General features: G+C 39.8%; 1 protein-coding gene across 1 annotated transcript in view; it reads right to left on the bottom strand.

Moving 5' to 3' along the window:
* The window catches only part of CDC5L (cell division cycle 5 like), a 44,524-nt gene extending 18,275 nt beyond the window's left edge, over window positions 1-26,249 (bottom strand). Inside the window, exons 1-13 of the mRNA XM_004018858.6 lie at window positions 26,091-26,249; window positions 23,665-23,768; window positions 22,110-22,271; window positions 21,396-21,523; window positions 19,928-20,027; window positions 15,146-15,364; window positions 13,624-13,768; window positions 12,359-12,547; window positions 8,903-9,051; window positions 6,851-7,013; window positions 4,509-4,673; window positions 3,257-3,337; window positions 2,183-2,425 (exon numbers count right to left, since the gene is read on the bottom strand). Of these exons, the coding sequence (XP_004018907.1) occupies window positions 2,183-2,425; window positions 3,257-3,337; window positions 4,509-4,673; window positions 6,851-7,013; window positions 8,903-9,051; window positions 12,359-12,547; window positions 13,624-13,768; window positions 15,146-15,364; window positions 19,928-20,027; window positions 21,396-21,523; window positions 22,110-22,271; window positions 23,665-23,768; window positions 26,091-26,135 (1,893 nt within the window). The 5' untranslated portion in view covers window positions 26,136-26,249. The remainder of the gene's footprint in view (window positions 1-2,182; window positions 2,426-3,256; window positions 3,338-4,508; window positions 4,674-6,850; window positions 7,014-8,902; window positions 9,052-12,358; window positions 12,548-13,623; window positions 13,769-15,145; window positions 15,365-19,927; window positions 20,028-21,395; window positions 21,524-22,109; window positions 22,272-23,664; window positions 23,769-26,090) is intronic.
* Between the last annotated feature and the right edge of the window lie 559 nt (window positions 26,250-26,808).

The raw sequence follows: 26,808 nt of genomic DNA, 5'->3' as shown, positions 1-26,808 counted from the left end.
TGAAGCTCATGAAGTTCATTAACCTCAATACAGTTCATAAAGCAAAGGCTCAGAGAGGTTAAACAATTTGTTCAAAAACACAACACTAGGAAGCAGAAGAGACAGGCTCACACCCACACCAAACGGGACCACTGCATGGAGGATGCTCCTTCCACTCACCACCAACCCCAACGCTTCCAACTTCCCAGTGCGGTAAAGGCGAATTAGGCAGGGGTTTTTTTTTTTTTTGACACATGCCTTTTTTTTTCATCTGAAAGAATGTCCCTGACATTACCAGAGAATAGGACTGGAAGCACAGATCAAATAATGACAGATCACAGACCAGCTGCTGGTCACTAGAAAAGATACAGTTTAAGATGATAGAATGAGGATGGAATTGGACAAGTGGAGTCCAATCACAGCTTTAGCATTTAAATAGCTATCTGAACTTGCTGAACTTCTGTGAGCCCGTTTCTCATCTGGAGAGGGGAGATAATACCTAACATGTTTGTTATGAGGATTAAGTGATACAGCAAGACACAAAAAGCCAGCCCAGCACCAGACACACAGACTCCATCAGCATACCACACGAACTCTTTCCAGCCCTTTGCTTCATGGCTCATGAAAAACCAACAATTACTTTTTGTACTTTATAGAAAGTTCTCAATCATTCCAGGAACATCAGAAAATAAACACAGACCAAAACATAAGAAAAATCAAGATAAATAACAAGCATATGAAAAAATTTAAACAAAAAAAAAGAGGGGGGAATCATGTCTGCAGAGTATAAAGAATGGATCCTTTTAAATGATACCTCTTAGGGGAAATAATGGAAACAAACCAATTTTAACACACTTAATGACAACTGGGCACTTTATTATCAGTGAAATGGTATTTCACTCTGAAACTGCACATGGTAAAAATTGACAAATTTAACTCTTATAATAATTAGGAGAAAGGGTAGCTAAGTTCCACTGAAACTGTGCCTAAAGAATCTGCTAAGTAAATAGTTGCTTCAAATTTTTCAGAACACAAGGGACTATAAACAGGTAATAAAATACAGGAGGATGAACTACTTTGTAATGGTTTCATATAAAATTCTAAAGCACTACTTATAATTATTATTTTCAAAGCATGCATTAGAATCTGTCCCTTATAGAACTTCTATTAGTAACAATGTGATCTTTGTTTCAGGTTTCCATATACACAATAAATTTAGGAAGACTGATTTCCTCAAATCCATCTTTTCATATTTTCACTCTAACAAGAGGAAACTGTTCAGCAATGAGGTCATTATCTAATTCTCAACAGAGGGTAGCTTCCATGGCACTTACTAGAAGACAGCAACTCAAAGTTACTCAGAAGCAAACTGAAACAGAAATCTAAACCCTTCTTCCTCTTTTTTTCTAAAAATTCTATAATAAACATGTATCACTTATACAGTATGAAAAAGGGAAAGTAAGAAAGAGAGAAGGCGAACACAAGAGAGAAAAGAGACAGAAGAATCTGGTTTCCTCCTAAGTCAGCCCATTCTAATGGGCAGGTACTTCACTGCCCCTCAGAATGACAGACTAAAGGAAGAAGACTTCAGCAAAAGACCACTGCTCTTCCAGCCATGACACCAACTCTCTTTTCCTGTGTCACTGTACAGATTTCTATTCACCATCACAGCTGTTTGCTCTGTCACAGCAGAAAGAATAAAATGCATACGGAGGAAGAGGTAGGACAGACGTTATATTATATGAGAAAACATTTATTTCCTTATCCACGAGGGTAGGGGGAATGGTATTTCCTTTCTGTGAATAGATGAAAGGTTTAATCTGTAAATGTTTTAATACATTCTTGTTTTTTCATAGTATTCTAAGTAAGTGAGGTTTAAGTACTAAAGGCAACCCCACCCTATTCAGAGACAACAGAATTAAACCCAGAAAATGGCAACTGTAACAAGATCAATGAGGCACACACCCATGAGACAAAAACACCCTGCCATCAAAGCCAGTGTCTATCTGATAAAGGTCTATCACTGAACATTGTAGAGAGGGGGGGGAGGATGAATGCACAACATTTAACATGAAAATTTCTCTCTTAACCATATATTTCTGTTGTTTATGAACATCCATATGGGAAACCATGTTCATGTTTGTCCATGATACACAGTATCTAACAAATACTTAAATCTTGAGACAAAAATACTCAATGATACCTTTTTCAGCTCTTCCTTGGAGAATTTTTCGTAAGGGTTATGTTCCAGATAGGCAATGTGCTCTGCATTATTGGTACCAAATCCTACAGTTTTTCCTTTTTTATTTCCAGATGGCTCATAAGGGTGATGTAGAAGGTCGTAATGAAGCATTGTGATCATTTCCTTTTTGATCAGTTCTTCACTTTTCTGTAAATCTGTTAGAGGTGGTTCTACATTTAAGGGTCTTAGAATTGTTTCATTTACCTAAAATTTTAAAACAAGTACAATTATTAAACATAGTACTACAACACACTAATGTTACTACTTCTTCTAGCAATGAATTAAACACAGGCACACCTTGTTTTACTGTGCTTCACTTAACTGCAATTTGCAGACAAGGTGTTTTTTGTTTTTTTGTTTTTTTCCAAAAACTGAAGGTTCATGGCAACCCTGAATTGAGCAAATCTATTGGCACCATTTTTTTCAACAACATTTGCTCATTTTGTCTATGTTACACTGGCAATTCTTGCAATATTTCAAACATTTTTTTCACTACTACTCTATCTGCTATGGTGAGCTGTGATCATTAATGCTACTACTGCAAAAAGATTATGACTCAGGGTCAGAAGCTTAGATGATAACTAGCACTTTTTTAGCTATAAAGTAGCTTTTAATCAGGTATGTACATTAAGTACATTAAGGTATGTACTTTTTTTTAGACATACCACTACTGCACAGTTTAGTATAAACGTAACTTCTATATGCACAAGCAAACAGAACAATTCGCGCTTCACTGAGTGACGTGCATTTCACTGAGTGACGTGCATTTCACTGCAGTGGCCTGGAACCAACCTGCAACATCTCCGAGGTATACCTAAAGTAGTTTAACGTTTTCAAAAGAAATTATTTTCTTTCTTCTTTCAAAATTCTTATTTGTACCAGTGAAGCATTTCAAAGATTGGATCTGGGAACTGCTTTACTATATTCCAAAAAGTAGATGAAATGTTGTTTTATAGACTTTATGAATAATATAAAAAACATCAATCACATAAAAAGAAACTTAAAACTTCCTCAGGCAGAAATTCTAATACTTACTTCTGATGGTCTTGGCAGATCCTTCTGGACAGCTTTGTGCATTCGTTTCATTTCCTTTACACGCTCTGCATCTCGTATGGCCTAGGAAAATTATTTTTATAACCATTTTTACAGCTATACAGTATCTGACACATTTCAGTAAAGGTGAAAACACTTTCGTCTATAAGAACATGTATGTTCAAGAGCTAAAGCTGTAGTAATCTGTGTAAGTTTGTAGAAAGGCAACAGAACGCCACTGAAATTAGCCAGTCTATTCATTCTCATGTTACAACACAAACTAAGAACTTCCAACAGCTACTAGGAGCATTCTCCAGACTTGCATGGCTCCCTTAATCAGATAATCATTCTTTTCTTGTCTAAAAGACCAAATCCTAAACTTAGAGGGGATGCTTCCAATTATCCCTCCTGCAATACAACCTTTCCCTTCCACCTAAGAAGCTACTGATTTTTTATTTAAAAGGCCAGCCAGCAAGGGTGCTGTTTTATGACTCTTAAATTATGAATAACGTGGGTTAACACAAGAAGACTTTAAACCATTTTTTAGAAAAAATGTAGCTCAAAATAGCGAAGAGAACTAAATTCATAAAGTATTATTATATATCCCCCACCAAAAAGCACATTCACGTGCTTTCTCTCTAAAGCGTGCCTTCCATCACTCCAATCCCTAGAAATGATTCGATTTCTAAAAATATCCCAAAATGGGCTGCAACAGAAAGTCCTGAAGTGGATCACATGATCTCAGTTTTAGTTCAAGTTTTACCACTTTCAAGACACAAGACCTGGGACAGTTAACCTAATCAGCCATAAATATACATATGCTCCCTCCCTCTTGAACCTCCCCCCACCCCCCGCCCATCCCACCCCTCTAGGTTGTCACAGAGCACCATGTTGAGCTCCCTGTGTTACCCGATACTTCCCATTAGTTTACACTGACAAAGAAACAAATCAATCAACCAACAAAATCAATCAATAAGATGTACTTGTTTTAAGACTGATCAATAACATCTTTTCTTGGCAAGAATGAAAGCAATGTCTAAAAGACCACTTACACATATTTTAAAGGAGCATAATGAGCGACTGAACTGAACTGAACAAATCTGACAGAGGATATTTAAATTGCGACCTATATGATTATACATTTTAAGAACACCTATCAAGACTGATCTAAGTACTTTCCTTTAGTGCAATTTTTTTCAGTACTGAAAAACACACTAAGTAGAGATCTTGAGACATGTTAACAGCCGTCACCCACCTGCTTCCGTGCATCCACATCAGCAGCGTCTTCAATGTAAGTATCATCTATTTCACGCTCTTCCAGTTCCTTCTCGGCATTTTCCGGTAGAACAATTTCAAAGTCATTCTTAGGAGCAGGAAGACCCAACAATCCTAAACGGAGGTGTTCACGAGATTCTCTTTCCTGTAGAAAAAATTTAGTCTTTCTCAATTTATACACATTAAAATACTCAACTAATATTGTATAAGAGTTTCTAAAACACAATTAGCCTAAATTCTAGAAAAATGATCCCTAACTTAATGGTTGAGACAAAATTTTGTTTAATTTCTATCTCTACTTCTTCCCTACATTAAGACCAATCATAAAAACTTAGATTTGTGGTCAATGAATTTACTCTGGGATAGTCTAATAGCAGGTTTGAGAATTATACCTCTGAAGGGCAAAAAACATAAGAAGTCCTTTAGGATTTCCTTTTAAGGATTTCTGAAATTTAATAGGAAATGAAAGAAAAGTTCAAAAGTAAACTTGTCCTTGGAGAAATAAAACCTAATCTGAAAAGACAGCTGAATTCATGTGTATGATTCTTTTTCATGCAAAACAGGTCATATGCAAGCCAAAGAAAACAGCTCATACTTCCTCAAAGTGCCTAGTACCCAAAGTCTTCCCCAGTCCATCCTCTGCTCACCTGTCTGTCTCATTCCCCACTGGTCCGTCACATATATGCAAGACAGGAAGACCAGGTGAGCTGCTATGTCCAGAACATGCTCCATGCTTACTCATGTTGTGACCTCCACGTGGGACAGCCCCCAACCCTACTTCTGAGCATACCTCCTTCAAGGAAGGCTTTCCTAGTACCCACCCAGCAAATGTGATTTCTTTCTTTCTTCCGCCACCCTAAACATGTTGGTTTTACTCAAAGGGCTTTATTTTGTTCTTATATTACAATTATTTTTGGATTTGGTTTAGTACTGCCAATCTCTCCAGAGTATAAACTATTCTTTAAGACAAGGGACATCTTTACTCAACTTTCAATCCCATCAAGTGTCCAGATCTGTGCTTTTACACACATTAGATTCTTCACTTGTTTAATTCCTATGTAGCCATTCAGAGTCAGGATTACATGGTATCAATCTGGACATTTAAAAAAATTCTCAACTAACCAAATCTATACATGAAGTTAGAACTAATTTGTAAACTAGAAGCAAACCACCATTCAGTTTAGTTGCTCAGTCGTGTCTAACTCTTTGTGACCCCCATGGATTGCAGCATGCCAGGCTTCCCTGTCCATCACCAACTCCCAGAGTTCACTCAAACTCACGTCCAGTGAGTCGGTGATGCCATCCAGCCATCTCATCCTCTGTCATCCCCTTCTCACCTCCTGCCCCCAATCCCTCCCAGCATCAGAGTCTTTTCCAATGAGTCAACTCTTCACATGAGGTGGCCAAAGTACTGGAGTTTCAGCTTTAGCATCATTCCGTCCAAAGAATACCCAGGACTGATCTCCTTTCGAATGGACTGGTTGATCTCCTTGCAGTCCAAGGGACTCTCAAGAGTCTTCTCCAACACCACAGTTCAAAAGCATCAATTCTTTGGTGCTCAGCTTTCTTCACAGTCCAGCTCTCACATCCATACATGACTACTGGAAAAACCATAGCCTTGACTAGACGGACCTTAGTCAGCAAAGTAATGTCTCTGCTTTTGAATATGCTATCTAGGCTGGTCATAACTTTCCTTCCAAGGAGTAAGCGTCTTTTAATTCATTTTTAAAACTCTCACAATGATCTTCCATGGCATAAATAAGAAGGCTTAACAGTAATGTAATAAAAGCAATAACATGATCAAAAATAAAACTGTAACTTTTATAATTAGCTTTCTATATAATCTTGCAAAACATACAGGAGAAAAACTTCACTAAGGTCCGCAATGAACATCAAATTAACTTGGCTCTGATACTTTGTCCTTCTAAAAGTACAGAGGCAAACAGGAATCAAAGCTCAAAATCTAATTTATAAGGCATTTGAAATTCATACCTTATTTTACAAAAATAGAAAAAAAACCAGTGTACCATTCAAGAAGCTAAACTATTAATTAGTAAATAATAAAAATTAAAAGTCACAAAAGATACAAGGAGAATTACTATCAGCATAATCAATACTGAAAAATAAATTAAGAATAAGAAAAAGTTAGCCTACCAAAAGGTTTCCCTTCTCAAGTCCTACACATCATGTTCCTTTTCTAGTGTCTGCAGGTGTACAGAATCTGAAGACATATGAAATATGCACTGACAAGGGGAAAATTTTATTTTGGTACCCTTGAGATTTTAACTTTTTTTAAAAAGTACTAAAAGAATTGACACATACCATCTGCTTCACATAAGAGGGATCACTGTAGTCTGCCATTCCATCCTCAGGATTAATGTTTAACTTGTCTCGAAGAGGAGTTCTGCCCGGGGTGGAATTAATAACTGGTTTCGGAGTCGTCCCACTCCGGGGAGTCAGCCCTTCAGATCCATGAGAAGGAGTCCTAGAAAGACAGAAATTCTAGTTAATGAAAGTGCCAACTTTATTTGAATTGTGCTTCCAAATATTTTTCACATAAATTATTTTACAAGAAAAGAAATAAAGATTCCTAAAATTCTGTCTCCCTATCTAGTTTTAAGTTAGACCTCTCGGTTAAAATAAAGGTTCAGCTTAAATACACAGTGTTATTTATTTTAATGACTTCAAATAAAGTCATGATAGCTAGTATATTTTTACCTTATTAACTAGGTCCATAAAACATTTTTCAACCTTTTCTTAACACATCAGGGTGGCAAGAACACACAGTAGTCAGGGAGGTTGGCCACCACACTTAAGACCCTAAACGACTCTTATTGAGTTCAGTATCTTCAATTGATCATTTGTTTCCTCCCTGCCTATAGCTGTTGGCCATCACATTCTCATCACAGGTATGCATACCTCAAGTTTGTTTGGAAACCAAACACCAGACTTTTAGGATCACATCTAAATATGAATTGTTCTGAGTTAGGTCTAAGAAACTCTCAGAAATAAAAGCCATAAACTTCATACCATACAGTTTAAATGTCCAAAGCTTTGGACTTCTCTGGTATTCCAGTGGTTCAGAATCTGCTTGCCAAAGCAGGGGACACAGGTGCGATCCCTGGTCCATCCTTGGTCCAGGAGAATCCCACATGCCTTGGGGCCACTGAGCCCGTGCACAACAAGAGAAGCTACCACAGTGAGAAGCCCGTGCACCACAATTAGAGAGTAGCCCCAATTGCTACAACTAGAGAAAGCCCTCGTATATCAGTGAAGACCCAATGCAGCCAAAAATAAATAATTTTCTTTTTATATGTTCAAAGACTTTTGTTTTTTTGATTACTTCCTGAATCCTGGCTGTGTTCCAGACAGGTGATGCTGCCAGAGAGCTGTTCCCAGAGGTGAGGTGAGGTGCTACCATATAAGACGTGATTCCTGCCCCCAAGGAGCTCACAATCTAGTTAAGAAACAAGACATACACGGGAGAAAGAGGGATTAGGCTCTCTCGCAAGCCGTGCACAAGGGTTACGTCACGTAAGGTTCTCGCTGCCAAAGTTCTTGACCCTGCTGTCACGCACACCTCTAACAGTCAGAAATGTTCCACATACTTAACCAGTAAGAGGACCAATTTCAAAGTTAATAGTAAACCCCAACTATTTCTAACCTTAAAAGCTCAAATTCTACTTTAATACAAGTTGTTTCTATAATATTTGTATCTTAAAAATTCTTTAAAAACAGTAGCTTAAAACAAAAGAAGTTAAAAAAAAAAAGAAGTATAAACAAATACTGAACTCTAGTCAATGATTTATATGACAAAGAAGTGTTTAGGGTGAAATGTACTGATACCTTGCAACTTGCTTTGAAATGTATTTAAATATAACATAGGCTGATGGCTGGATGGATACATGATAAAGCAAACACAATAAAACATAAACCATGGAATCAAGTAGTGAGTATATGGATGTTTGTTTTACCATTCTTTCAACCTCTCTAAATGTTATACATTTATTGTTATTGTTTCATAATAAAATGTTGGGGAACAAGCAACAGTAATACATGCATAAAAGGGATTACAATTTTTATAAAAGTCACCGAATCATCATTAATAATGCATAGATCTACTTCTTAAATCAGATTAAAAGTATTCACAAATAAGCTGACAGCACCAGAAACTCTGAAAAAAGAAGGAGGGTTCATGTAGTATTTGACAAGTTCCTAAATACTATGTTATTTGCTTCTATGAATGAGGGGAACTCTAAAAGCAAGTTAAACACTAATTTCCATTTTCCGTGAACATTTCTAAAGCAAACACATTGTCCAAGTCCTCGGATTCAGGTTTTTCTAAAGCAAAAATTAGTTGTTTATTTACAATACCTGAATGGGGTAGAAAGAACTGTGTTTGGAGTCTGTACAACCTGCCGCTGTGGTGTCACACCTGAGAAGTCGCTCTCATGCAAAGGGGTGTTGAGTCCACCTTTTAATGGGGTGTCCACGTTGGTCAGAGCCATGAGGTTTTGGGCTTCCTGATTAACAAGACAGTAAACAAGCATGTTTCAACAATTTAGACAGGACAGCAAACCCCTCTCTTATAGTCCTACTACACAAAAAGAAGGCAGAATTCTTACATATTTTCTCAATGAAAACCGAGAGAAAATGAATATTGAACCATGGAGGAATTCAATGCTTCCATTCTTTCTGACATTAAAATGTCAGAAGTTTTGGAATAGTTTTACATGTCAAGAAATGTATGTGTGATTGCGGCCTCACATATGAAATTACCATTACCCAAGAACTTCTCCTATCACCCATGCCAAGCCTCTTTACATGAAGAACTAAGAATTCCACTTTCCCAACATGAGCTTGGGCTAAACATTAGAACACCCAGTCTGGCTTTATCATGAATGCTTTATCCAATTTTCATTAGACTCTCTGAGTCTCAGTTTCTTCCATTGTGAGGTTAAAATATTACCAACTGGTCTATCTACTACATTAGAAAACTTAAGACAGATTACTTTCTGAAGTCTTGCTTGACCTCTTCAGGTTGGACTGACATGTTCTCTTTACAGTCCCCCTACTATAACCCTGCACTCATTACTAACACAGCACCCACAACTCCTAATCCCCAATTCAGGGTCTGTGGCAAGCTACATTTTTTCAGGGTCTGTGGCAAGCTACATTTTCCACAGAGTCACAACCATAATTCTCATCTCACATGCTCTTCTTACAATCCAACTTTGACACTCCAACCACTGAACTGTATGTTATAAAAGGATCAATTGCATCTTAAAAAAAAATTACACACACACACGTGCTTCCTTGGTGCCTCAGACAGTAGAGAAACTGCCTGCAATGCAGGAGACATGGGTTCTATCCCTGGGTTGAGAAGATTCCCTGGAGAAGGAAATGGCAACCCACTCCAGTACTCCTGCCTGGTAAATTCCATGGACAGAGGAGCCTGGTGGGCTACAGTCCATGGGGTTGCAAAGAGTCAGACACAACTGAAGAGACTGAGCATGCACACAAGTCTAATTAAAAAAGAGAGAGTTCAGAAATTTAAAATACGACAGTAGAAATTTAAAAACTGTATGAAAGTAAAATTCAGAAAATCTCCTAGCAATGAATCAAAAAAGTCAAGACAGAAAATCAGAGAGGAATAGTGAAATAAAGCAATGAAGGGGAGGAAATTTTTCTCATTTTCAGAATAACTTCCCAGAGTTGAAGGTCATGAGTCTACAGAATGAAAAGACTCATCAAGTACCTAGTACAGTGGTTAAAAATAAACCCACATCAAGAAATATGCATGTGAAAAAGAGGTCATATAAGCTTCCAAAGGAAGGAAAAAACCAGGTTTCCTATTAACCTTAACAGCACAAGTCAGAAGACCCTGGAACACTGACTTCAAAGCTATGAACAAAAATCCTTTGAATCTGGAATTCTATACCCAGTTGTACGATCAATCAAATTAAGAGAGTAAAACAGTAATTTACAGATATTCAAGACTTAAAAACTGTATCTCCCACGAAACCTTCCTCAGAAAGCTACCGACAGATATGCCTCACTAAAAGGGAGCCAACCAAGAAAGCGAGAGACATGGGAGCCAGGAAAGAGGAGACCCAAGGGAAAACTTTCCAGGGTGACAGTGAAGGGGGAGCAAGAGAATGAGCCATAAACAAGATCTAAGGAGCAATCAGTCCAGGCTAGAACATTCAGAAATTCTGGGAAAGACTTCAAGCGCTGAAAAAGATAAGAATACCTAAAATTTTACCAGATTACAGGAGACTGACAGTTAATAAAGTCCAGATCCAGAAATGAATTTGTGCCAAGCCATCAAAAATGTTAGCAACTAAGTAAAACAAGTATTAATCCAAAGAAAAACAAAATACTATGCAGCAGAATAATTATAAGGTACTTTCCAGGTCAGCAGTGAATGCAGTTTACATAGTCACAAGTGAGTGTCAAAGTTGCTCAGTCATATCTGACTCTGCAACCCCATGGACTGTAGCCTGCCAGACTTCTCTGTCCATGGGATTCTCCAGGCAAAAATCCTGGAGTGGGTTGCTATGCCCTCCTCCAGGGGATCTTCCTGGCCCAGGTATGGAATCTGAGTCTCCTGCATTGCAGGAAGATTCTTTACCATATGAGCCACCAGGGAAGCCCCACATAGCCATAAGGTAAACCATAAATATAGAGCTAACCAAAATTATGATTAACTACAATGGAAGATGGGAAAATGGAAAGAGTGGATGCACAGTAGAGGCAGAGGGTATGAGAGAGCCAAATGCTCAATTTCTACATGGAAAAAAAATGCTTTAAACTGAAAATAAAACCAACATGAAACAAGTGTCTTACCATTACAGTGGTGAAAACAAAGAGCTGTCACTGATAACTCTAGAAAGCAGACAATGAGGGGCACTATTTTTTTTACATAGTCTTATATAGGACTGTTTGACTCCTAAATCAAAACCGTAAGATTATATTTGACTCTTAGAAAACTGAGATGTAAGGAGTGCTGAAAGATTCAATAGTATTCTGTTGCTGTTGCTGCTGCTAAGTCACTGCAGTCGTGTCCAACTCTGTGCGACACCAGAGATGGCAGCCCACCAGGCTCCCCCATCCCCAGGATTCTCCAGGCAAGAACACCGGAGCGGGTTGCCATTTCCTTCTCCAATGCATGAAAGTGAAAAGTGAAAGTTAGGTCTGTCTATTACCTAGCATGGTAACACCCTAGGAACACACAGAGCTGTACACCCTATATGTTAAGGAGCGAGAGGGAAATAGCACTGAAGGCCGTCTATGCCATGCTAAGTACAGAATCACAAGGAAGTTTTGAAAATCACTGTAAAAAAAAAAAATTACTGAATACAGGGAACTCTCCTGGCGGCACAGTGGGTAAGAATCCACCTTGCAATGCAGAGTACACAGGTTTAATCCCTGGTTGGGGGAACTAGGATCCCATGTGCCAGAGAGCAAGCAAGCCCGCTCACCCCAACTGCAGAACCCATGAGACACAACTAGAGAATCGGTGTGCTGCAATGAAAGCTCCTGTGGGCTGCAACTAGGACCCAAGCACAGCCAAATTAATAAAATTACTAACTACACACGTATTTTTTTTTCCAGGACTGCTAGGCAATGTGTAATTTTTAAATGCTGTGCTTTACTGACAAGATTTAGCTTCCCTACCATGGAAATCTCTAGCAGCTATGCATTCAGGACTGTTTCAAACTGCTTATGCTAAGAGACACAAAACCAAACCATTTAGTCTTCACCTTTATACTACTTTTAAGGACAGGAAGCAAAGTGAAAGGCTCATTCTACCATATGGCAGCCTACCTGCAGAATTCTGTCCTGGGAAGCTGGCGTTCGTGGTGTTCTCAGAGCAATGCTGTTGTTGGTGACATTGTACTCAGACAAGAGAGTACTGGAAGCAGAGTTTGTTATGCCAGATTCCTCAGCAGTCTGACGTGCAATTTCACTTGCTTGGCCTACTTTTACAACTTCTTGGAGTTCTGCGTCTGAAATCTGAAGATAACAGTTATCATAGTAGCAATATTTAACCAGAGAATAACACAGCTTAAAACGTCCATATTCTAGAAAGATGAACTGCTGAGTACACAGAGGTTCACTGTATACTCTTTACTTTGTGGGTTTGAAAATTTCCATAATATTACTAGTTTTTTAAAGTGTTCCTATATAAAGTAGGGGGGAAATTCCATACATGATACAATATCAAACTGTATTCTTCTATTTCCATACTGAAATTCTCTCAAAACAATATATTAATAAATCAAGATTATAAATTATTTGTACAAAACCATTTATCAATTGGGGGGGGCGCATACTAAAAATGAATTAAAATATCACAGAGTCCATTGAGCCACAAAAATCCCTAAGAAAATCAAAAGGTGTTATTTTTGTAATTTTACCAACAAATGTCCTAAGAACTGGAAAAAAAAGAAAAGGTTACAGGCAAAATTCCAATTTAAGAAATATCACCACTACAAATGATAGCATCTGACAAAACTATTTTATGTTTATACCCACGAATTTTATATTAATGCAGCCAGGGCATTCATTTGGCTAAAGAAGCTGTTCAAACCTCCTAAATCCATCCCTCTGCTCCATTAAACTGTCCAATTCTACAGAGCTGTACTCATCAAAATGCAAGAGAAGCTTATTCAAAATCCTCATGTTTCTAACCAACCACAATTCAGCCATAGGAAGAGAGCCTACAATGAGCTGAATGAATTGTTTCTTCTCCACAACTCCCACATTGATTCTCACAGTTACTGTCTCAAAAACAGAAGAATGACACAACCAAACATTCCCTAAAAGGCAGTCACCTGAAGTCCACAAGGCCAAATACCACCATTACCAGCTACAAAAAAATGAGGCCTGGAGCCCCAGTCTACTGACAAATTGCTAAGAGCTGACAATTAATTACTAAACCATCATATGAGAAGTTCAAGGCCTAATATTTCTTAGGAGTACCAAGCACCTAAAAGAAAACCTGGCACATACACCCGCAAACATTTGCTGAAAAAAGGTATAAATGCATGTGAGTTCACACAGTGAAAAAACTACTTTCATCAGATTACCTGAGGGGCAGGAAGTACTAGCTTGCTCCTCTTTTTAGTAAATTCAGAAACACCACTAGTTTGAAGAATAGCTGATGGTAAATCAGATTCTTTTTTCCTTTTCAAATGCTGTTTGTCTTTTTTTCTATCTCGTCCTTCTTTTTCACTGTCATGGATCAAGGTGGAGAACAAATTTTTCAAAGTTACTCATAGGCAATAATGTTAAAAGCCATACAAATAGTCATATACTCTGAACAAAATAATCCGCTCTTAAGAAAAGTACTAATAAAAAGACAAAACTATATACATTAAGCTGTTTCCTATTCCTATACATTACTTACTACTATGTTCAATAGGAATATAGAATAGCAATAGAATTATTAAGAAAATAAGATACACTAAGTAATTTAAGTACTAAATAGTAAAACTATGTAACTATAAAGACTACGATAAGCAAAATGTTACATATAACATGAAAACCATAAAACTACTCCTATATCATGACTCCTATATCATGACTACCTTCATACAAAAATATGTGTTTGTACTAGGAAAATGATAAAGTATACAAAAAGGGAAACAAACGAAGGGAACAGAATTAAAACACTGGTTTTAAATTTTCCTTTAAAACTAATCTTCAATTGTTTGACATCATTTTTTTTTTAAAGGACAGTTAAGTTCTCACAAATGACATCAGAGAGGTGTTAGGGTCTAGTGCCAGGCTCAAGGTCATTTTCTAAAGGACCAGGAATGCTTCCTTCCCCTCTGCATGTCACCCTTCTCCTCTTATCTAGTCTACTCCACCCAAATGACTTTTTTTTCTTCAATCTTTTTATCTGTAGAGGCTACCTAAAACAAGGGTCTAATCTGAAAAACAAATGCAATGGAGTACATTCAAGAAAATGCTGATCCACACTGGCTGACATCTGTTGTTTACTAACAATTCATGTCAACAGAAATATAGAAGGCCACTGGGGGAGTGGAAAACTAAAAATCTCTGATAAGCATAAAAGGTTTTTTCCACAACATTCAGATATAAGATTTAAAGAAACTCTAAAAATCCCTATAAATAAGCAAAATCCTTTGCATCCTAAGACATCTGATAAAAATACACACTGATCCTCATTAGATGAAAAGATTTAAGAATGAACTGGTAATCATCATTTCTTCCTTTTAATTTCATTTTAAGAAAAACAAGATAAAATTTTCACTAAGGAAAAAAAAAGGCAGACCAGATTTCTGACATATTCCTTCAGGCCATTAGTGAAATAACTAACCTGTTTCCAAATTCACTAACAGCCAAATGCTGACATTTCAAGAAATGCAAACAGTATTCTGTACTAAAAACATTACAGCCAGGGTCACTGGTTTTCTCAGAAAGGTGAATCCATTAAATAAGTAAAAGCATTATGTAAGCCACATTGTGCTGACTAAGAAAAATCTGGCTCTGACAAGGATAATATCTGGCCGTCCATAAAATTCCTACTATACTTTTCCATTTATAAAACCAGAAAGGAGAAAAAAATCCAGAAAGGTAACTTACGATCTCAGCTCCCCATCAAGATCCTGCTGTCTTAACTTTCTGAAATCAGCATCAAGAGTCTGGTAGTTTTCCTCAGAAGTATCATAGAAACCAAGAGCAGGCTTTTTTTCAAATGGAATTTCAGCATTATAATCAACTCCTCTTTTCTTTTTTCTTTTCTTCTGAATTTCTATGCCGGCTGCTCGAAGTTCTCTTCTCTTTTGGAGGGCAGCAAGACGCCTGAAGCAAAAGAACAAAACATCACCTTGAAAATCATACACCACAGGGAAGGGATGTCTCATCCAACAGAGCTAAGAAAGCTGTCCAGTCATTTGGGAAAGAAATATTTACTTAAATCCTCACCTCACACCATGCACCAAAATCAACTCCAGTTCTGATGTAAAGGTACACATATATACTAGAGCAAAGAGAAAAACCAGAAGGAACTACAAATAAATATGTATCTAATCTCTGGATGGGAATATACTCACTTAATATCAATGAAATGGGCAAAAAAAAAAAAAATCAACAGCTTTCAATTTTAAATTTTATATCTCTGTAGCACCATTTTTTAAATCATAAAACAGTATCAAAAAGTAAATAGTATAAAAAAAATTGCAATTAGTATTAGGAATGGTTAGATATAAAGAATCCAGGCAAGTTTTTTTTAATGCATCTCAAGGGAAAAAAGCAGAAGGAAAGACAGTTCACTACAGAAAAAATGCAAACAGCTAAAATAACAAATGCTCCAACTACCGCACAACTGCACTCATCTCACACACTAGTAAAGCAATGCTCAGAATTCTCCAAGCCAGGCTTCAGCAATACGTGAACCGTGAACTTCCAGATGCTCAAGCTGGTTTTAGAAAAGGCAGAGGAACCAGAGATCAAATTGCCAACATCCGCTGGATCATCAAAATAGCAAGAGTTCCAGAAGAACATCTATTTCTGCTTTATTGACTATGCCAAAGCCTCTGACTGTGTGGATCACAATAAACTGTGGAAAATTCTGAAAGAGATGGGAATACCAGACCACCTGACCTGCCTCTTGAGAAACCTGTATGCAGGTCAGGAAGCAACAGTTAGAACTGGACATGGAACAACAGACTGGTTCCAAACAGGAAAAGGAGTACATCAAGGCTGTATATTGTCACCCTGCTTATTTAACTTCTATGCAGAGTACATCATGAGAAACGCTGGGCTGGAGGAAGCACAAGCTGAAATCAAGATTGCCAGGAGAAATATCAATAACCTCAGATATACAGATGACACCACCCTTATGGCAGAAAGTGAAGAAGAACTAAAGAGCCTCTTGATGAAAGTGAAAGAGGAGAGTGAAAAAGTTGGCTTAAAGCTCAACATTTAGAAAACGAAGATCACGGCATCCGGTCCCATCACTTCATGGCAAATAGATGGGGAAACAGTGGCTGACTTTATTTTTCTGGCCTCCAAAATCACTGCAGATGATGATCGCAGCCATGAAATTAAAAGACGCTTACTCCTTGGAAGGAAAGTTATGACCAACCTAGACAGCATATTAAAAAGCAGAGACATTACTTTGCTGACAAAGGTCTGTCTAGTCAAGGCTATGGTTTTTCCAGTGGTCATGTATGGACGTGAGAGTTGGACTATAAAGAAAGCTGAGCACCAAGGAATTGATGCTTTTGAACTGTGGTGTTGGAGAAGACTCTTGAGAGTCTCTTGGACTGCAAGGAGATCAAACCAGTCCATCCTAAAGGAGATCAGTCCTGGGTGTTCATTAGAAGGACTGATGTTGAAGCTGAAACTCCAATACTTTGGCCACCTGAGGCAAAGAGCTGACTCATTTTAAAAGACTCTGATGCTGGGAAAGATTGGGGGCAGGAGGAGAAGGGAACAACAGAGGATGAGATGGCTGGATGGCATCACCAACTCAATGGACATGGGTTTGGGTGGACTCTCGGGGTCTGTGATGGACAGGGAGGCCTGCCGTGCTGTGGTTCATGGGATCGCAAAGAGTCAGACACGACTGAGCGACTGAACTGAACTGAAAATGACAAAGTGTACTTTAAAAATTAAAGAATCATAAATTAAATCAAGTACCATTTCTGCATACCTAATAAATTGTTGTTGTTCAATCACTAAGTGTTCCCTGCCTCCAGGGAACCACTGCAGAGGCTAAGTCCAGACACAGTCATTGAGAAGGAAAGGCTTCCTTCTGCCCAGCGGCTCTACCTTGGGCACAGCGCTGCTGAGAATACTGGAGCCCCAAGAGTCCTTGCCTGGGCCTGTGGCATGAGGGTTCCAAGACAAGGGAGGCAAGCCACGGAGATCTGGGGTGGCTGCCCACCCCACCCCTGACACTGAGCACTCAGCTTCTAAAGTGGAGTGTCATGCAGGAACAAGTACATCAGAGCCTATGGGACAGAAGATAGAATTCCAAGCTCTCCCCAAAGAAACTGGCTTTCACTTGCAACAGGAAATGCAGAGGCTCAGGCCTCAGGGCACTCTCAAAAAAAGCAGAAGTTGTGATGAAAAGGCAACTGATATCTGATAGATTCTTTGGAGATAGAGCTAAACTGCAGGCCTTCTACAGTCTTCCAGAATCGGTCCCTTTTGAAAAGTGGGAGAAGCCTTCCTGGGATGAGAACAAATATCAAACACTGACCTCAGAAACCATCCCTTCAAAGGAGCCAAAGTTTACTTGGATCAGTCTGTGGAGCAACTTATGCCTCAAGACATTGCTGGAAACAATACAGCAATAAGCTGGCAGTCAATAGAGTACTTGGATCAGTCTGTGGAGCAACTTATGCCTCAAGACATTGCTGGAAACAATACAGCAATAAGCTGGCAGTCAATAGAGTCTAACAGCTGGGTGCACCCAGGGAAAACTATGTCAAAGCAAGTCTGGTCAAAATCGCCTCATCCCCAGGCAACTATGGCCACACCCAAGACTGCCCCCACAAAGAACACTATCAAAGACTTCACATTTCTCGGGGAGGAAAGGGGAGAACAGACTTCCCTACAATAACCCTGTCTGCTAGTCACTAACCGGAGAAGGCAATGGCAACCCACTCCAGAACTCTTGCCTGGAAAATCCCATGGATGGAGAAGCCTGATAGGCTGTGGTCCATGGGGTCACTAGGAGTCGGACACGACTGAGTGACTTCACTTTCTTTTTTCACTTTCATGCACTGAAGAAGGCAATGGCAACCCACTCCAGCACTCTTGCCTGGAGAATCCCAGGGACAGGAGAGCCTGGTGGGCTGCCGTCTATGGGGTCACACAGAGTTGAACACGACTGAAGCGACTTAGCAGCAGCAGCAGCTAGTCACTAACAAGTAAACAAGCAGTCACGAGAGTGGATGGGGGTGGGGGGCGCCTTTTGCTGGTTGTCCAGTGGACAATTCACAAGGTGATCCAACTCACATGGTGGTCAAACTCACAAGGTTAAAAGGCTCAAAAAACTTAGTTCCCAAACCACCATGGACAAAAACGGAAAATCAATTTTTTGTAACCTTACTCACATTACTCAACCCTAAATGTAAGCAAAATAGAAAGGTGACTGAGATGGGCAGAAAACTTAGCACCTCCTCTTAGTTTCTGTTTACTGTCCCAGGCCAATCATCCTCCCATCACAAATCACTACTCTGGGCTAGTGCTTGGTCAGCTATGCCAAAAAGCATCCTCTGGCAGGAAAGAATCCTTCATCCCAGGACCTGATACTTCACTGTCATTGCTGAGGAAACCATCAGTACAATACTAGTCATCAGGTCAGGAAAAACTTCCCAGCTTAAGGACCAAAACGGCAGTTATGGAGGCTGGGGAGATTACTTCAATGCCTGAATTCCAAAATTTAATAAGCTTTCTTAAAGTTCAGGTTTTTCCCTTTACCCACTTTATCTTGGCTTCTAGGCCATTAGGAATGAAGTCAATAATGGATCTAACCAAAAAGAAGAGGAAAGTGGAGAAAACCTTGAGCAGAGGGCAGTATTTAATTTCACTCATTTTTTAAATAAAAATTTCTATGACAGCCTAAAACGTGGTTCAAGGCTCATTTACTCCCTCCATGTTCAGACGGGCTTCCCACTTCCCAACACTAATCAACGAGAGTTAACTAATGGCAGTCATGCCAAAGTCACAGAGCCCAGTGTGACCTCCCGCCATCTGACACTAAGATGGCTACAACAAATGAATCTCTCCTATGCTAACAGAATACACCACAGCAAGACTTACATGTATGTCTATACCTCGGCATTACTTCTGCCACGTCTTACGAAATTTTTTTCAAACATGTATTTTGGGGCTTCCCTGGCGGCTCAGTAGTAAAGAACCTGCCTGCCAATGCAGGAGACACAGGTATGATCCCTGGTCTGGCAGGACCCCACATGCCACGGAGCAAGGAAGCCCATGCGCCACAAGCACTGAGCCTGTGCTCTAGAGCCTGGGAGCACAGCTACCGAAGCCCACAGGCCCTGGAGCCTGTGCTCCCAACAAGAGGAGCCACTGCAGTGAGAAGCCTGTGCGCTGCAGCTGGAGTGGCCCCCGCTCACCACTAGAGAAAAGCCCTCGCGGCAACGAAGGCCTGAGCAGTCAAAATTAAAAATGACTGATTTTTTTAAAGTGTATTTTTTCTATAACTACTCTGAAACGGTTAGAAATATATATAAAAGACTCTTCCAAAGTAATAAGGAAGTTAAGCACTATTACCAAAACTGGAATGAGACAACTCCAATTGTCATTCACCAGACAGGGTTGATGAAGTCTTACTGGACCTAAGGATGCACAGACTAACTGGTCAACTATGGATGGAAACAGCCATACCTTGCTTCTTCCAGCTGTTTCTCTCTTGCTTTCCTCTTGGCTTTCTTTCCCTGAGTATTAGCCAGGCGGGCTCTAGCTTCAGAAAGCATCTCCAATTCATCTGCAAAAATTAAGAGAAAATTAACTTCTTCTCCAACAGAAGCAAGGTAAGAGATGTAGCCTAGTGCTTAGATGAGAAAACCCGTCAATATAATCACTAAATGGTGCAGCATAAAGGAAACAGCTTGGGTTTTGAAGTCAGAGGTATCTAAGTTAAAAATCACGCCCATGACTCACTGGTTATGTGACTCTGAGATAACAACATCTCACCATTTACAAAATGGGAAAACAATTCCTACTTCACAGAGATGTTGAGAAGAACTAACCAAAATGAATAGGTAAAGCATCCAGCAAATATTCATTGAACAATGGCTATAATTATCATGTCCTTTATTATCATCAACTATCTGGCACAGCACAAATTGTGAAATATTATAAAAGCTGTAATTTAATTTTAAGGGGACTGATAATCTTCATTATCATTTTTCCTTGATTTTTCTCCCTCAGAACTATTTCTCTTCTGCAGTACATTTTCCATAGTTCTCCAGAGTAGAATAGAGTTCATTACTGATACCTTGGAGCAATTCCCATATAAGGGTGTCCAATGAAATCACAAGGGAACTTTAAAAAAAAGAAAATCTCAGATTCCAGGATTACCCTACCCTCCATTCCCCTTCCCCAGTTTACTGAGTCAGAGCTCCTGGGGAGGCCCTGGTACCTGTATTTTTTAATGTTCACCATCTGACAGTGATGCAGCCAGCCCAGCCCCAGTCTGCCTCTGGGAACCACCACCTTCAAGTTTTTAAATTAAAAACTCGACAAATATTCACTGAATGCTCACAACAACCCTGGGAAGTAAGATAGACACTATTACTCTACATCTGACAGGAAACAGAACCAAAGTTCAGAGAGATTATATGACTCACCCAAAGTCAAAGAGCTTAATACTTGGCAGATATGGCACTAAGCTAAAGTCTAGTTCCTCTGATTCCTGATTCAATGTCTCAAAAAGGCATCATCATGGTACTACAGTGCTGCCTTTTCACAAAACTCAAACTACTTGTCCAAAGTCAAAAAAGTAGCTAATAGGAGCACTGGATCCCCAAATCCAGACTTCTCATCCCTCAGAAGAGGAATGACAACAAAGTCCTAAAGAGCTTACCTCTAGCCACCAGGAAATGTCCAGGAATACAACACTGCTTAACTAAGTGAACTGAAACATTAAAAGATAAAGGGACAGCATCCAAAAAGAACAATTACCCTACAACAGAAGGGTGGACGCATTTGGAAGGAGACTGAGAGTAACAACTGCAGACAGAACCTCAGTTCTAAAAAGTCGGAGAAGTTTGGAAAAGAACTCAAAGGTAAAAGAAAGCCTGAGGAGTCTATAGTTACCAAAGAAATAAATTCCTCACAAAAGTACACTTGCCCTCATCCATGTCAATCGGATCAGGCCGTGCTGGCTTTGTTTCTGGGTTTGGATCTATTTCTCCAGGCTTAAGCTTCCGTGGATCATCTGTTGTTTCCTCTTCATTATCTCTCTGGGCAGCTTTATCCCTAGAAATGAACCCAGAGTAATTAATCACACCACCACACCATTCAGTCTTAGAAATACCAGGTTTCCTAGTACTAGCACTCTTTCTTTCAAAAACCCAATGGACGGGGATAACAACATAAAGCATTTCTTACTGTTGCTTCACCTAAACGAGATGGTTTTAAATTTCTAATTTCAGTGGTTCCATTCATCATGAACTAGCTGTTTCAAAGATGCTTCCTAAATCACAAATGCAGCAGAGCTACACAGAAAAGCTTTTAGTGGAACAACTAACATGTTCCAATTGTTAACTCTCAGCAGTGTAATTATGGGTGATTTTTATTTGCTTTTTTATTTTTTTCCCCTATTTTCTATGAACATGTATGATTTGTGTAATATGTTTAAATTATTCTTTTAAAAAGTATATAACTGGAGACATAATCTTGATCAACTACATGAGATCTGGAATATACTATCCAATAGCTTTAGCTCCTCTGGCTTTATTCAGATCTTCAATTAATGTTTAAAGATGGAAAATGCTAAAAGTTTATTCAGCCTCATTCAAAAGGTATACACACATTTTAGTACCATTTTTGGAGGTTCACTTACAGAAGAAATTCATAGTGTTCCAAACACTGGGCAGCTGTTCTGCCAATGATTGGAGCGATGGTCCTCCACTGAGTTGGCATCAACTTGGCCAAGTGCAAGAGTTTTTCCTCTTCTTCTCTGGACCATTCTGTTTTCTTAATGCTTGGATCCAGCCACTCATACCTATTTAAAAGACATCATCTCATACCTTAATCAGTCATCCAGCATGAATATTTACATTTTAGACATACTAACTTCTAGCATTCGAAAAATGCAAGCTAACTCTCATCCTTCAATCACAAAAGCTATTCTTTTTTACAACAGAATATCCCCTATTTGGTTAAACTTATTCCATTCCAAATACCCTATTTCACTAAATTCTACTATATTAACTATTAATTCTATTAATTAACTATGCAAGGTTAGTAATGCTTGAAAAAGGTAACCTGACTGAAACATGACAATATGCCTTCCTTCTCAACTATCAACTGCTGTCATTCACCTTATACTTTATTAGAGGTATTGAAATTATTTGCAAATAAGATAAAACTACCTCATATTTTCATAGCGCTTCCAGTTTTTATAGTACTTTCTCACGTTTTGATTTTCTCCATAACACCTTCGCTTATTTCTGAAGCATTTGACTATACACTTTTCAACACTGTATGTTTTTGTATGGTGAGTTTAAGTAAAACCGCTATTGTCATAGCTGTCTTTCCTAATGCCCCACCTGACCCAACTTTTCCATCCAGTCTACTTAGCTGGAGAAGCCTACAAACAATATATAAGCCTTACCAAACATGGGGGTAGGAGCTTAGCTCCACTTAAGAGAAGCAGAAATCAGAACCACTTACACAGGTTGAGGACCATCTTCCTCATTGTGGGCCAATCTCTACGTTCTGATCCTTTCCCCTACGCAGGTGCCCAGGAAATTAGGTCACCTTATACAATCCAAAATATGATCCCAGTACCACATGGGTCAGTGCTAGGGCCAGATCACTCATGCCAAAAACACATGTAAAGAACTTAATGTATCTACTGCCCTTTAACCACAGATGTAATGTTGGGGTATATTATATTCTGGGAAACCAAATATGTAATGTTTCAACCATTAATGAGGAAACTCTACTGAAAGCTAGCCTAGAAAAATAACCAACATGTCTTGTTTATTTCTTTGGGAAAGTAAGTTCTAAGACAATAAACTTACAAACTTTTGGAATATAATCCTTTTATAAGCTGGGGTCCATCTGAACCCAAAATTAGTTCTATTTCATGCTTCACAAAGCATTCTCAAACAACATTAACTAATTTGAGCCTCACATCTCCATGAGTTAGGGCCAAGAGTCATACCACTGGAAGACAACAATGGCAGGAGAGAGGGGACAGAAAATGGCTTGCCTAAGACCACTTACGAAGCAAAAGACAGCTAATTCTCACACTGAAATTCCCAACTCCCACTCCCTACTTTCTGTTACATCACAGTGCCTGCTTTTCTTTGGTAAGGTTCAAAGAAATGACATTTTCCTCATCATAATGAAGGTCATTTTGTGTTTTCCACTCATTAGCTGATACATACCATCTGGCTTTGCACTGCTTTGCTGACTTTCTATGCAGCAGTGAGGCAATCCTAGACCACTGGTTTTTCCCATATTTCATCACCGCTGCTTTCAGAATTTCATCCTAAATTTTTTCAAAGGAAAAACAATGTATTCATTCACAAAACTCCAAGTGAGAAAAGACAAGATTTAAATTAACTCTAACTGGGTTGTACTAGGGAGAAAGAGATATAAACACGCACGTATATCCTAAATTTAAAACAAAAGTATAAAACTTCATTACAATAATAAAAATTTAAAAAAAAACAGCAACCCAGAATCAACAAAATGAAAGAAATTAAGAACTCCCTTAGAAGGATATCCTACCCTCCCTTACACACAACCCCTCCCCCAATCCCATCCAAAAATTGAGTGGGTACAGCCCAATGTGAGAAACCCCACTTGACAGAGATTTTAAAAAGAATTCTCCAATGTGTGGTTGTTAGTCTCTTAAAAAGATTATGGCTCATTGATTTACTGATTCACAAAAAATACTGCCCAAACACCAGCCTTGTATCAGGTCTTGTATATCAATACTTGAGAAAACAAGATAAAACAGGACACATCCAGCCCTCAAAAAGTCAAGACTCAAGTGAATCCAATTTCCAATTGAGGCTTCCCAGTTTATGAACAGCATTTTCTCTCCAGTCCCACAGCCCCCACTCTCACCTAAGAATCCATATCTCAGGTCTAACCTAAGAATTGAGTACGTCTCCCCTAAGTCACCAATCAACTCTGCCTCTAATTTCCCCCCAGTCTCTAGATACTATTTCACCAGGGCACCCATTCCAATAAAGAATTCACCAATCCCAAGGGAGCCTGTCAGGCTAAACCAAAGACACCAGGGATATCAGAGCCATAGATGAATGCACTCAGGGCATTTTACTTTTAGGGTTTTTTCCCCACAATGAACTTGAGCTATATGCCTCATATGTTAGCCACTCCTCGCCACTCCACACCCCTAACATCTGAGACTCAAGGACTGCAGGGCTTTGGCCACAGCATCAGAATCCTGCTGTTACTTGATTTGGTACATCTGTCTCTCCCTCAGAAGTCATCTCTTCTCCAACTGAAACAGCCTGGTCCCCTCTGTGCAAGCTGAGAGGCAAGGTTCTCACTGACTTAATTTGTAACTTTGTTGCAGTACTGCTATACTTAATCACATCTTCAACTAAGTATATACTACAGTTATACACCCTACTAGATCCATTCAGCAAAATTTCCCAAGCAAACTTTGTTTGGCACTGTCCGGAGTTCTAAAGATAGCAAGATCTGATCCTGCGCACTTGCAGTGCTGTCTACTGGGGAAAAGAAACAGCAGGTAGTACTTTCTGAAAGATTACTATGTGCCAGACTCTGTTCTAAATATTCCAAATGCAGTGACTCATTTAATTCCGAGAGATAAGTATATTATTATCATCCCCATTAGAAACCTGAGTCTCTGAGAGGTTAATAATCCCAGCATCAAACAGGATGTGATGCTTGCAAAAAAAAAAAAAAAGCAAACCATAACAAATGGATGAGAAGAGGTGTCCAGGGACCATTGCAGGTGCAAATACTTTTTACCGGATGACCAGGCAAATGGATGGGTCTTCTGGACCAATTTCAGAAGAGTTTCTGAACTGTTTTTGAAGGAAGGTCAGAAAGATGCCAAGCAGTAGGAGGATATTTCAAGAAGGTGCAAGATGTAAAAAGACAGAGTGTTCTGGGGAAACTGACAAGTTCAGGGCACTATAAACAGAAACTGCACTAAAACCTTGTTTCTATTTTACTCTTCTACTGTTCTTTGGTTCACCAATGGCACGATCCACTACATTTCTGGAAGCAAAGAGACTATGGTAGGCCTATCTGGCTTCTACCCAACATGAAGCGGAAGAGACAGGCCTTGGGTGACCGGAGGGCGGACAAGTTACGCCGTGGTAACATGACCGCGGGGACGCGGACACAACCAGGTACTTAGGACCTGGCACTCAAACTGCTTCCCCTCAGCAAGGAACTCAAGGAAAGAACAAAGTTGTGGCCACAGCACCTCTTCATTTTTCAACAGCAAAGAGTCGCGGAGCCTGGGATGAGGAACGGTGGGGTGCGGGGGGCGGGGCTTAGAAGACCGACTATCGCAATTGTCCTGTGTCCCCCTCCTACTGTGAGTTCCACCACGGCGGAGGACGCGTCAGCTCAACAAATGTTCACTGAGGGCCTAACGAGTGCCCCGCAGGTAATCAAGCGGTTAAATCACGGTCCCTGTCCTTGAGATGCTCAGATAACTGAGGTCCAGGCACAGGGTAAAGGCCCCGCACCACCCCCCACGCAGACCCCGAAGGCATCCTCTCCACCTCCCGGACCTCTGCGCGCGTGCGCACCCGCAGCCGGAGGGGCGGAGGGCAGACGGCGGGAAAAGGGGACTTACCTCGGTATTCCTCCACACGCCCCCCTTAATCATAATTCGAGGCATCTTGGCGGCGGGGTGTCTCGGCAAGCGGCCGAGCGGAGCTTCCGAGAAGTAGTAACGGCGCGGCGGCCACGGGACCCAAAGCCGCCACTTCCTCCAAGCGCGACCTTCTGCTTTGAAGAGCTCTGCGCAAGCGCGGGGGCGGGGTGGGGAAAGAGCAGGAGTAGCAAGTCTCGCGAGAACTGGAGTGACTGGAAGGAAATAAGTGCCTCGATGGTAAAACTCTACTCTAGGGAGACTGACGGAAAATCATCAAACCACTCTAGCCAAGGTACTCGAAGCCGCGCGCATGCCCAAAATAGGTTGGAAGAAACCGCGGCTTTCGCGAGATGTCGGCGGAGGCTCTTGGCTGGGAATGTAGTCCTGGGATTGGTCGTGACGTCACGTTGTGGCAAAGAATAGGAACGTCACTCCTGTAGGGTTTAACCTCGGCTGGTCTAAAAATAGCGTTGATAATTTATTAACTTAGCACTTTATTAAGCATTTAACGAACAAGAATTTATTCAAAAAATATTCAGGGAGAGGCAATAGCTTATTTAAGCCTAAATTTCCTAACCTGCAAAATAGAGACAATAATAGTGCCAACTTCATAGGGTTTTCCTAAGGATTGAATAGGGGTTTCCCTGGAGGCTCAGGTGGTAAAAGAATCTGCCTGCAATTCGGGAAACCCGGCTTC

This window comes from Ovis aries, chromosome 20, assembly GCF_016772045.2.
Source record: "Ovis aries strain OAR_USU_Benz2616 breed Rambouillet chromosome 20, ARS-UI_Ramb_v3.0, whole genome shotgun sequence".
Lineage (NCBI taxonomy): Eukaryota > Metazoa > Chordata > Mammalia > Artiodactyla > Bovidae > Ovis > Ovis aries.
This window is presented reverse-complemented; position numbering and strand designations above follow the sequence as displayed.